The sequence below is a fragment of the Siniperca chuatsi genome, linkage group LG4 (genome assembly GCF_020085105.1).
Source record: "Siniperca chuatsi isolate FFG_IHB_CAS linkage group LG4, ASM2008510v1, whole genome shotgun sequence".
NCBI lineage: Eukaryota > Metazoa > Chordata > Actinopteri > Centrarchiformes > Sinipercidae > Siniperca > Siniperca chuatsi.
In genome coordinates, this window is record NC_058045.1 from 22,033,816 (window position 1) to 22,047,525 (window position 13,710).

Below are 13,710 nucleotides of genomic sequence, written 5' to 3' on the forward strand. Positions count from 1 at the left end.
TTCATAATGTTATAATGACGGTCCAGCTGTGTTTAAATTGTCAAGTTTATTCTTAAAGCAACCAGGTTTGAATAACTTGAATTGAATTAGAATATACATTTAACAACCAGTTTTGGAAGTGGAACGATAGCACTGATTTAGAGTATGATAATGCAGTGTGATTGTCCCATTTGGTTAAATATAAAAGCCCTGATCTGACTAGTAAGTTTTATTTACACTGCTGTCGTACCATATATTTCATTGAAACATCAACACAATTGTTTCTAATAACGTTGTGAATTTTCTATTTATTATTGTTATTCTGTTTAAGTTGTGTTAAATAGGCGTGACTTGAGTTGAGAAAAAACCCTTACCAGACCTCATCCCTATTGAACATTGGAAACTTTTAGGAAAAGGCAAAACATACTGTAACATCACAAGACTGCAGCCTCTGCCTGCTCTGTGTCGGACTGAGCTCCTCCTCCACACACACACACACACACACACACACACAAACAAACACACACACAGCGGCCAGCAGAGCCGTGGTGGAGACACTGAAGTGAAGATAACTCGAGTTGAGGACAACTATGCTCATTACTGTAAGTGCAATAAAACCTTAGCGAGTAAAAAGCCAATACACCTGTTCAACAAGCATAAATATGTAAACATGTAGAAAGTGATATTTTTCTGTCCGCAGTCTCGGCTAATAGCGGATTGTTACTAACAAGCTAAAATTATGTATCTAGTCTAACTGTTTAGCTTAGTTTGCCAGGTATGTTAAAATTTGACAGATTCTTGTAAACTTACTGCTAGCTGAGACAAACCAGCCCCTCCTCCTTCTACCAGCAGTACCTGCAGTGAATCACATCAGCAGCAGAGGAAGGACTGATACTGATTGACATCTGTGTTCTTCATTCTTTCTAAACTTCACTCAGTATTTTGATGTATATGTTTTAGTATACATGCTGTATATGATTTATTTTATTAACATTTTAGATTTGTTTCCAGTGAGATATAATTGAGTTTATATAGTGACTTTGCTATTGCTGCTCAAGAAACAATATTTTATTTAAAATATTCACTGTATTTATTGCAAATCATTGCAATGTTTCTAATGTTTGTATAAACTGCTGAATTTGCTGAAGTCTATAGTAATTCATGGCATCCAATTTTTTTTTTTTTATGTCTCAGAACAAAAAAACTAAATGGTAGTGGTTTTAAGTTCAATTTTCACATATGCTTGATTTTCATTTCTTAAACAGAAAGGGAAACCTGGAAATAATCTGATTGTAAGATTTAAGTTCATCAGAATGGTTTCCTGTCAAAAGATTTGCTCAAGTGATTATCTTTTTGCGGGTGCCATGTGTAGGACAGTTACTATGCACTCAAGGACATGATATTTTCTGAGAATGCCACAGTTGTTCACATTACAAAAACTCCAACATTACATAATGGACAGGACCCACGTACATTGCAAAAGAGTGGACGGAAGAACAAACATTAGTATGTTTTTTTTTTTTTTTAAACTACTACAAAGAGCCTTGGCCCCTCTTTGCTTTCACATCTTCATAAATCACAGTTATGATCTAAGGGCGATCTGGAACTCATGACTAAAGCTGTGTTTAGTGAGACATTTGACCCTTCTTCAAAAATGTTTAGACAAACCTGCTGCATCTCAACCTAAATAAATTCTAATAGTATCCTAAAACAATCTGATTAGCTGATTAGTGTATTAATTCTTTGTTTTTTGATTGGCAGACCCCGGTAGAGGACGTGCCTTTGGCCATTGCTCCGTTCCAGGGACGAGTCCTGGTGGGAGTGGGGAAACTGCTGAGAATCTATGACCTGGGCAAAAAGAAGCTGCTTCGCAAGTGTGAAAACAAGGTAAGGCAAGGACCCAAATACACGCACATACCTAATGTAGCACTTCATGTTCTGTGAGCTGTTGATGTGAATATGTAAGACAGTCATTTTGCATTAAACAAAGCTGCTAAAAAGCATTAAGTGTTATTTGGCTGTGTGTGCAATGCTGGTACCTGCAGTTTGAAGAGGCCTCTTCTCAGGGTCTTTAACTTTGATTGACAAGTAGTCCTCTTTGACAGCTTCTTGCCATTTGATAATCACTAATCGCTAATAATTCTGGCAACAAATGTTGATACTCTAAAATCATGTTGTTTTTTGAAAAACAAGAAACTGTAGATCTGCTGTTGGGTGGGTTTAACGGTAGGTTAACTTTAATCTACTTCATTTAGTACTGTAATTGGCATTTAACTACATTTAGCTCTGCCCACACTAACACTGATAAGTTCAGAAATGCATCTTTTTCTCTCTGTTTTGGTCTTCCATGCACACTGTCTGCTTTCCACCTCCCAAAAGGCAGCTTTTCACAACATCTCTTTTAAAGAGGATATACTGTATGTGATCAGACTTTTTAAAAAAAAATTATTTTTTTTAAATGCAGATGTATGGCTGTCAATATTTAGAGACAAACTTCAGGTAGCATCAATGTAAGATGAGAGTAGCCTAATAATAATGGAACACCAAGTCCAATTGGGTATTTTTGGGTAATTTGATAACAATTACATGGTCTGCAATAGTCTGACTATTCTTAAACTCCAAATTGCACAAAATGCATAGAGTGCAAGAGCACACTACTGCCACAGTGATACTTTTGCTGGGTCCCAGTTAAGCATCATTATGGTCAAATAATAATGTTTCTCAATTGCAAATCTACCTGTATTATCCAAATTCTCTTAAAGGAGCTGTGTGTAGGATCTAGCGGTGAAATTGCAGTTTGCATTTGCACCATTTGAATACCGCTCGCCTCACCCTTCCAAGCATGTAGGAGAAACTACAGTCGCTGCAAAACCCGTTAAAAAAGAGAACGGCCCTATCTAGAGTCAGTGTTTGGTTTGTCCGTTCTGGGCTACTGTAGAAACATGGCAACCTTCGTGGAAAGGAACCCACTCCCTCACTAGATATAAAGGGCTTATTCTAAGGTAATGAAAACACAACGATTCTTATTTTCAGGTCATTTATACACTAATGAAAACATACTTATAAATATTATATTCCATTTCTGCCAATAGCTCCTCCTAAATGTTACACACTGGACCTTTATGGACTTAATGTGATAAAATAAAGTCAAGTTACAGGTAAATCCATATATAGGATTAAAGCCTATCTTTACCTTTTTAGAAACAAAATAAACCATTGATCCACTGTCTGTGGGTAACCTCAGTTCATTTGCCGGTACATTTCAATAGAGATGAACACTGGAACACTGTGGCTTTTCCTTCCTGTGAAGACAAAGATGTTATTTTTATGTCTGTGCACGACATCAGTGGTTTAAATGAGTTGAATTGTTTAATTCAGTAATAAGTCTCCTGCTCTTCCACTTCTTCCTTTGTAGATTAGATATAATTCTGAAGCATGTCATCTTAAAATGAATCACAGCAAAGGTGCACAGTCTTTGTAAGGACAGAAATTATGATCTGTCTGTCAAAGTGAAAAGAGTATTTTTCAGTGTGTCAGTGTGATATGAGTATAAGGATGTCACCCTTTTAGTTTGCAGAGGCTTTGTGTTTAGGAATTAATAGTTAAGTCATTGACAGTTGCAAAAATATCTGCTTTAGAGCTTCCGAGCACTTGTGGCGCTCAAGTTGTGATGAGGTTTTTTGTTTTGTTTTTTGTTTTTAAATGAGTTTCTGTGTCATTTGCATCTTGTCTCGTGTATACACAATGTTGCCATTTGCAGAGTGTAGTAATGCAAATTAACAGCCAGTGGTGAAAGTGTGCTGTTTTAGAAAAGACTACATTGCTGGTTTTATAGCCTGTCTAATAGCCTATTGGGAAAAAATTGTCTTTTCAAATGTTTAATGAGGTAGGAAATGCATATGCTATGTTTGTGGTGTCTTAAGGATACACACAAGTTTTTGTTTACAATGAAAACTGCACAGAAGTTATTTGGTGTACAGCACTCTGTCTGCCCAACTGTTGTATTGTAGACAAGATACATGATTTGCATTTGCACAAGTGTATGTGCTGCAGTTGGTACACAGATCATGTGGATCTGTACACCAACTGAGGATTGTACTTGTACTTGAACCTGTTTGTTACAGACTTTGTATTTTTGGACAGACATAACCAATAAGAGAGAAACCAAACCATTTTAATGAACAACTAACAGGAACAATAAACATTGAATAAAGTCACACTTCTCATGCTGCACATCAAGCAGCTCAAAGAACAGAACACATTTCGTTTGTGCAATAATACATACATATGTCTTTGTGTTTTGAGTGTACTTTATTTACTCTCCTCTAGCACGTACCTAACCTGGTGACTAGCATCCATACCATCGGCCAGCGTGTGATCGTGACTGATGTTCAGGAGAGCCTGTTCTGGGTTCGTTACCGACGCAACGAGAACCAGCTCATCATCTTCGCTGATGACACACACCCCCGCTGGGTGACCACGGCCTGTCTGCTCGACTACGACACCATGGCCTCTGCTGACAAGTTTGGGAACATCAGCATCGTAAGTATTGTTGGTCGTGTGTATATCTGACTTTTATTGAATGGCAGAGAAAGAACACACTTGAATACCCTTTGAAACATACAGTATATGATGCATCAGATTAGGCACAATTGTCTCTTTTTGGCACTTGACTCAAAAACAACGGCAATCTTAACACAGCCCAGTAGGACTGACAAGCTAAAGAAATACATGTCTTGATTTTCTATTTAATTTTCTCAGGTGCGTCTTCCCCCCAACACCAGCGATGATGTGGATGAAGACCCCACAGGGAACAAAGCTTTATGGGACAGAGGACTCCTTAATGGAGCATCACAGAAGGTAAAACCATCGTTAGCCAAACCATCCACCCTAAAAGGCTTCTGAAAGTTTACCAACATGTCACTTTTGCACTTATCTACATTTTGTTCCTTTTTGTTTGCCATCATTTGAAAAAAAAAGTCATCTCTAGACTATATACTGTAGGTACCAGTGCATATGCTGAATGAAATGCAAGTTGGTTCTCTATTTCACTGATCATACCAGCAGGAGTTGTTGCAATGTAGAGGTCTTCATTTAGTTTAGATATTGAAAAATGTAAGGGTACATTGATTACAAAGCATACAGATTACAAACACTCACAACTCTGCACCTAATCAGGATGAAAAGCCAATAAAGCTTGAGACTAAGCCGCCATTGTCTTTTTTTGCACAGCTGAACTTTTATGTGAGCATTTTTAGAGGCTGACCAGTATATTCCTCAGCATTTATGTGTAAGACCGAGCAACAGGAATGCAGAGACAAAAAAGATGAGTTTTGATGTTAAGAATCGCTTCAGGCTTTGAGATGTGTTTCAGGAATACACATTGTGTTTTCTGTTGAGCCAATGCCCAGGAAGTTTGAATGATTCAGGCCGGCTACAGCCAAAAGTGTCAGGCCTGATGTACTAATCTGCCTCTTCCAACCGCCAACACGCAGACACAACACAAAACACACATGCACATACACAAACTGCATAACACTGTCAACCACAAGTTTAACCTACTCACAAATACAAGTGTGTACACACACACACTTGCACAGTTTGGAGGAACACACACACTATCACAGCCCATATTTAAATTCTGGTCAAAAACTGTTTAGGTAGCAGATAGACTGGGAAAGTCCCTCCAATTTAGACAGTATGAATTGGTCCCAGTTGTCTTTGTGACACAGTGTTTGTCAGCTATTTCTGCCTCTGTGCACGTTGATTGAGAATTTTGGAAATGTACTGTCTATTTTTAGATGTGGGTGTGGATGTCTGCATTTATCCTTATCCAAAATGTTGTGTGTACTTGTACTTGCTTCATAGTGAGGACCAGAACAAGTTTTTAACCAACAGAGTGAGGACATTTTGGCAGGTCCTCACAATTTCAAAGGGCTGTTTGAAGGTTAAGACTTGGTTTTAAGCGTTAGTTAGGCATTTAGTTGTGATGGTTAGGGTAAGGGGCTAGGGAATGAATTATGTCAATGAGGGTTAGGTTTGGGTAGTATAGAAGTACAAGAATGTCTGTGTGTTCACATCTGGCTGGATGAACTTAATTAACCATGCATGGCTTTGCTAAATGCTGACGTACATTAAATTAAATGCATTCCACTTTGGTTTGATTAATGTATCTCAAAAGATCAAGGTCAGGGAGACACAGCTGACTTCTGAGCAAAATGAAAGGATTGACTGTGTTAACCCAAATTGCCCTGTGTGTGAGGGTGATTTCTGTCATGTTGTTTCCATATTGCATACTAGAGCCCAGCTGATTCAGGATTTTTGAGACCGATACTGATTTTAGAGGGGAAATATTCACTGATTACCAATATGGCGGCTGATATAGTGAATTGAGCTGGAATGAAAATACACCTTTTCTATGTGGATTGTGCACCGATTTTGCACCAATATGCCTATGCAGAGGTACTCGGAAGGCTGCTTTCTTAAACAAATAACTTTATTAAATAATATTTAACTTAAATATTATTTAACATGTTAAAGTATTAAGTAACATCCACATTGTCAACCAATTTTAGAAATGAACACAGAAATTAAAGAATAAATAAAAATCAAATAAATAGCTAAATAATTATCAGTATTGTATGTTCAGTATCAGTCAACTGCAGAAGTAGCAGAAAATGCCATGGAAATTCTCAAGTAAAGTACAAGTACCTCTAAATTGTACTAAAGTACAGTACTAATTGTACATTACTTACATTCCACCACAGCTTTCTACTAAACCACATATTCTCTAACTTACTCCATCGACCTATGAGATTCATGCGTTGTTCCGACTCTGAACCATTATTTGGATTGATGGATGGATCAATGGATTGAACTCGCACCTCTGCTATAAACACTCAGGGGAAATGTTCAACTTATCAGGTGAAAAAAAAACAGGCTCCTGACGTTATTTATTTACTTTCCAGCATTGCATCTCACCAACTAGGTAAAACGTAGCGACAGGGTTATATTAGTTTATATTGAATGGGGAAAATGATGGGTTCATTGTTTAACTTTGCAGCAATGTATTTCACAAACTAGTTAGCAACTTACCTTGAACACAATGCTTTGACTCCACAGCTGTGCACACATGTACATGTGCTGAGTACTGTAGCCATAGTGATGCCCACATTTCCCAGCATGCACTGCCCAGTGCTGAAAGCAGTTTAAGTTAGCTGCCTTATGTTTGAAAATGCAAATGTTACTTTTTGTTAGTGTTTGTAATGTCTGTTCAGAACATGGTGGTTTATGTTGGTAGTCATTTTTGTGCTGGTTTATAGTTTTAACCTTAAGTGAGGTGGCGGTGACATTTCATGACACCAGCTGTATTTTACTGGTATGACAGAAGTTCTTGAGAACTGCTCCTTCTCTCATTTTATACTGCTTGTCATTATAGTTACCGTGCACTTTGCTAGATAAACTTTGCAGTGAGACAAATATGTTAGGATAACATACGCGGTTACAGATTTATCTGCAATAGGCTGATAATATGCATTACTCTATTGCATAGGAATGTAGCAATCTAAAAATAAAAAGTTATACAGTTGAGGTCAAAAGTTTACATAAACCACATGATGATACACATACAAGGGGATAATTGATACTGTGGCAGTATTTGTGTTTAAATGATTTCTGCTGGGTTTTTTTTTTTTTTTTTGTTTTTTTCTTACTGAATGAGGAGAATTTCTGTCACAAAAATAGTCACCGGGTGGGCTTCTATCATAAGTTTATTACGTACATCTAGAGTAAATCTTTTAGTTTATATTTACATTAATTACTCTAACTATTGTATCAACTGGCCAATATTCTGAAATATACCACTTCTGCTAGCACAAAGGCTAAAACGAAGTATGACACTGCCTCCGTCATGTGAGACAGCAGGTACAATCTTCTTATTGTTAAATTCCTCACATTCTCCCCTGCAGACACAACTTGTGGTCAATGTGGCTAAATAGTTCATTTTTGATGCAAGTGTTTGACCAGCATTTGGGAAGTCCTTCCCTAAGGTTACATTAGCCTGTGCTCACTTCCTTTCCTGAACTCCTCGACCCTTAAGAAAAAACATCTTGTGTTGAACTGCTTAGCCTTTGTTGGCAGGATGTGGAATCCCCCACAGGAAATGTTCAACTTATCAGGTGAAAAAAAAACAGGCTCCTGACGTTATTTATTTACTTTCCAGCATTGCATCTCACCAACTAGGTAAAACGTAGCGACAGGGTTATATTAGTTTATATTGAATGGGGAAATGATGGGTTCATTGTTTAACTTTGCAGCAATGTATTTCACAAACTAGTTAGCAACTTACCTTGAACACAATGCTTTGACTCCACAGCTGTGCACACATGTACATGTGCTGAGTACTGTAGCCATAGTGATGCCCACATTTCCCAGCATGCACTGCCCAGTGCTGAAAGCAGTTTAAGTTAGCTGCCTTATGTTTGAAAATGCAAATGTTACTTTTTGTTAGTGTTTGTAATGTCTGTTCAGAACATGGTGGTTTATGTTGGTAGTCATTTTTGTGCTGGTTTATAGTTTTAACCTTAAGTGAGGTGGCGGTGACATTTCATGACACCAGCTGTATTTTACTGGTATGACAGAAGTTCTTGAGAACTGCTCCTTCTCTCATTTTATACTGCTTGTCATTATAGTTACCGTGCACTTTGCTAGATAAACTTTGCAGTGAGACAAATATGTTAGGATAACATACGCGATTTACAGATTTATCTGCAATAGGCTGATAATATGCATTACTCTATTGCATAGGAATGTAGCAATCTAAAAATAAAAAGTTATACAGTTGAGGTCAAAAGTTTACATAAATCACATGATGATACACATACAAGGGGATAATTGATACTGTGGCAGTATTTGTGTTTAAATGATTTCTGCTGGGTTTTTTTTTTTTTTTTTGTTTTTTTCTTACTGAATGAGGAGAATTTCTGTCACAAAAATAGTCACCGGGTGGGCTTCTATCATAAGTTTATTACGTACATCTAGAGTAAATCTTTTAGTTTATATTTACATTAATTACTCTAACTATTGTATCAACTGGCCAATATTCTGAAATATACCACTTCTGCTAGCACAAAGGCTAAAACAAAGTATGACACTGCCTCCGTCATGTGAGACAGCAGGTACAATCTTCTTATTGTTAAATTCCTCACATTCTCCCCTGCAGACACAACTTGTGGTCAATGTGGCTAAATAGTTCATTTTTGATGCAAGTGTTTGACCAGCATTTGGGAAGTCCTTCCCTAAGGTTACATTAGCCTGTGCTCACTTCCTTTCCTGAACTCCTCGACCCTTAAGAAAAAACATCTTGTGTTGAACTGCTTAGCCTTTGTTGGCAGGATGTGGAATCCCCCACAGCGGCAAGGATGTGCCTCATAATTCTCAAAAAAAAGGAGAGCGGCTTAAGGCTGCAGTTTGTGACCAGAACGAGATGAGATATAATCTCTGATGGGGGGGAAATGCCAGTAGAGCAGCTTCGGTCAGGCACCACAACACTGCCGATGTTTCATTGTGTCCAATAAAGGGGGTATGGGTGTGTCTAATTTTTGTCTTTTCTGAAATGGATAAATCTCCATCCAGTACCGCACAGCAGTACAATCCAGTTGAGTCAAAAATGAAGAAAGGGCTCTCTAGGGGTGGCAAGGTTGGTCGGTCCATCACTCTGGTCCAGACTGAAATATCTCAACAAGTGATGGATTGGCACAACATTTGTACAGACATTCATGGTCACATCCTGGTTCATCAAGATAGTTTGTGTGTTTTGCACTGAAAAGCAAAGCCTACAGGTTTGACCCTGACACCTTGGATGTTAACAGTGTCAATGTTGCCCTTAGGGAAAGAAGACATCAATGATGGCTTGTATAGATGTTGTTGTTGTTGTTTTTTTTTTTCTCATCCAGTCGGTCTTATAGCCAGAGCAATCAAAAACACAGATTGTGTTGTCTTATTTCAGTGCTCTGGGGTTTATATTGAATCTTGAAAAGGGCTCATTTATCCTCTCTCAAGAGACAGTGTTGTTGGTCTCTTCCAGACCTGTTGTTTCCCATCAGAGAGAAGCTGTGTTCTGTACACATCTGGCTCAGTTGTGTCTGGGGTACAGAGGTTATTTTAACTTAGCCTGTGCTTTCTTGGTCTCATGGCATCACTGTCATGTATGTCCCATATGCAGTTTGCTCAGATTAATAATGAGGTTTTATTGCTCCCCAATGCTGCCTTTGTATCCTGATTATTACCTCTAATTACTGGCAAAGCAGTTTTGATGGTTATTGGATTAGATCTGACCATCCGGACCAATTTCCTCTAAGCCGAATATGACAGTGTGTGTGTGTCTTCTTTCTGACCCTGTGTCAGGGTCAGAAAGAAGACACACACACACTGTCCAGTCCACTGTTCATGCATTTATACATATGTGCAGCTGTCAGGACGGATGATCTTGGGATCTGAAATGGCTTCAGTGATATATCTGACATGTTATTATATGATCTGATTTCTCATGTCTTAACTGAGCTGCTTGAAATGTTCCATTAGAGTGACGATGGACAGAGAGAAGTTACCAGCTGTAGTCAGGCATTGCCACTGACAGGAAGTCAAGAGGTCATTGAAATATCATTGTAGACTTTCTTCACTGCTGAGTTATTAAGTTTTTGTATGTTTGATTATAAACCAGATATTTCCAAATATTGTCAAGACAGTAATCACATTTCACCACTTAAATTGTGTTCAGATCCTCCAGTCACATAAATAGATTGTCAAAACTGGCAAGATTATTTCACTTATAGCAAATGTGGCCTAATTTTAGAAGCATTTAAATATTTTCTTCTGTCGTTCAGTGTCAGAATATCCCCATTACATCCCCTGTGATTCAATGTGGTAGAAAATGAAACATGACAATAGTGGGGGCCAATACTTTTAATTGGCCCTGAATACAGGCACATATGCAGACTGTTCATGCGTCTGGACTGGGCGTCATGTCAGGAGCACATAAGTAACATGTATCCATCATACGTGAGCAGCCCAGCGCTCATCCAGTAAGGTTTCATTTCTGGTCCTGCCCTACACCCCGCCCCCTGATTTTGCCTCACTCATACTGTGTATTGTTTGCTAACACATATATAACACATACTCACTGTCTTTCTCTCCCTCCATTGTCTCTCCAGGCTGAGGTGGTAGTGAACTACCACGTAGGAGAGACAGTGTTATCTCTCCAGAAAACCACCCTGATCCCTGGAGGTTCAGAGTCTCTGGTCTACACCACTCTGTCTGGAGGCATTGGCATACTGGTCCCATTCACCTCGCATGAGGTATAACACAAACATCCACACACACCATGTCGTAAGAGGCTAATGCATCATTGTGGCCCTTAAAATACACGCCATCACTGTCTCGGTCCCATTCGACCATAAATTTGATTACACAAAAAAAATTTCTGAACCTTTTTTGTCCCTTTGTACTTTTTATTGCCCTTTTTTCTGGCCTCCCCATTTCTCCTGCTTTTCTTTTTCATCATGTCTCCTTCTATTCTTTGTCTTTTTGTCCAGGACCATGACTTCTTCCAGCATTTAGAGATGCATATGCGCTCTGAGTTCCCTCCACTGTGCGGCAGAGACCATCTCAGCTTTAGATCCTACTACTTCCCAGTCAAGGTTGGTATCTGTTGCTATTGTTTTTACATGTCTGTGTGTTTTTTGTAAAGATCTCATGTCATCTGATCTGTTGATGTCCTTCAGATATGCATTTCAGCACCATGGCCTATTAGAAACTTAATATGTCCCTAGTCATTTTTTGTCTTCTCTGCTTTTCTCTTCAGAATGTGATTGATGGAGATCTGTGTGAGCAGTTTAACAGTATGGACCCTCACAAGCAGAAAAGTGTGGCAGAAGAGCTGGACAGGACACCACCCGAGGTCTCTAAGAAACTGGAGGACATTCGCACTCGCTACGCCTTCTAATCGCACACCTTCATGCAGCAGGGGTGGACAGAGACGCACTCATTACGACCATTACACACACACACAAATCCTGCTGTGCCGCGTTCAGGACACAGATTGACGGACACTTGTGGATTGTTATATGGTGGACTGTGGGCAGACACACCACATTACATGGAAACATACCACAAGATGTCACAGGCTTGTAATTCCCGTACATTGCTTAGTTATGATGCAACTCACATGCACCTCTTCCTTGCCAACACAAATACCTGCGTTAAAACTCAATCTGCGTGAACATTCACCCGCATAGCTGTGTGAACAGTATTGCCTTCGCAAACACCCCCCTATGTACATACTTACTGACTCAATTACTGTGAATTGTCTTGTAAGTTTTTCACAACTCCCCTGTGCTGTTGTCAGCAGAAACCACACACATGCGACACAAACACACCATTACACGGAAACATGACGGGAAGCCTCAGCCAGTAGCTCTCTTACATTGCTAGACTTTGTTGCCACAATTGCCTCATTTCACATGTACAGCTGTGTGAACAGCATTCTCACATATGAGCTGTGATGAGCATTATTCACACACAAACAGATGTGTGAACAGAATTCACATGCACCTGATTACACGAATAGCAACCACACCGTCATCTGCACCCTCAGAGTACATACATACTGAACCCAAATCATCTGTCATCAGTCATCTGTGAGTATATGAATACATTTAATTGAAAGGCTTTTTATCTCATGCCGAGCAGAAAAGTCTAGCTATGGACACGTGTAGAGATGTGATGTTGCCTGGACAGAAGACCCCTTAAAGCGGAGAATATATTTAGTGTCTGTTATTTAGCAAGAAGGTGTTTTTAAGTTTGTGTGTCCTCTATCTTTGATCTCAGCAAAATGAAACAAACGTGTTTTTGTATGGTGTGATTATTTTAATGTGTATTGATTAGAATTATCTGGTATGATGCATATAGCATAGTCCAAGATGGTATTATTAAATCTTTCTTAGCCCCTTGCCCTACCTGTCTGTTTGATAACACGTTGGCCCCAGGCTCATTAAAGCATATTGCTTACTCGCAACTGGGAACCAAACAGAAGCCGAACCTCTAACCCAGTCTAAGCCTCAGGCCACGGCTCAAGAAGTGTTGCCATACTGTGGCATTAGACGACTGCTGAACTCAGACTAAATACGTGGGTGGAAGAATACTGAAGGTTTACACTGGGTGGTGTTCTTCTCAGTCCTGTAAATTCCCAACCTCAGCCACAAGCACAGACATAACATTCCTCAGTAGTCACTGAATTTAGGGGTTTGTGGGATGGGGGCAGTGGTCTGTTTTTTGTAAATAAAGTTGTTGGGTTTTTTGTGCTTTATAAAACCTTGTTTGTGTGTCATTTCCTGCCACTGTGTATGTGGAAAACAATCACTCAGCCAAAGGATTCATGACTGCATTTATCTCAATCATTAACAAATTATAGTTCCAATATTAAGTTTTGTGATTTTGGTTTCACAAGTGTTTCAAGATAGGAACAATATTTATGCTGTTTTTCAATTAAAAGTTAAATTGCTTAAATTTGCGGAATTTGATTTGATACTGTGTTAATTAGTGTGCTTTAGAGGTGCTGGTAGGCGGGTTCTTTTACCTTTGGACAAACATTACTTTATGCTAAGATAAGCTAACCATCTCCTGGCTCCTTCATATTTAACGTACATATATGAGAGCTAAAAAAGATGTCTTATT

At 38.9% G+C, this 13,710-nt stretch overlaps 1 protein-coding gene across 1 annotated transcript in view; it reads left to right on the forward strand.

Moving 5' to 3' along the window:
- Nucleotides 1–13,347, forward strand: part of sf3b3 (splicing factor 3b, subunit 3) — a 34,555-nt gene extending 21,208 nt beyond the window's left edge. Inside the window, exons 22-27 of the mRNA XM_044194225.1 lie at nt 1,741–1,866; nt 4,309–4,521; nt 4,741–4,839; nt 11,190–11,333; nt 11,571–11,675; nt 11,840–13,347. Coding sequence (XP_044050160.1) covers nt 1,741–1,866; nt 4,309–4,521; nt 4,741–4,839; nt 11,190–11,333; nt 11,571–11,675; nt 11,840–11,980 — 828 coding nt within the window. The 3' untranslated portion in view covers nt 11,981–13,347. The remainder of the gene's footprint in view (nt 1–1,740; nt 1,867–4,308; nt 4,522–4,740; nt 4,840–11,189; nt 11,334–11,570; nt 11,676–11,839) is intronic.
- Nucleotides 13,348–13,710: the final 363 nt, after the last annotated feature.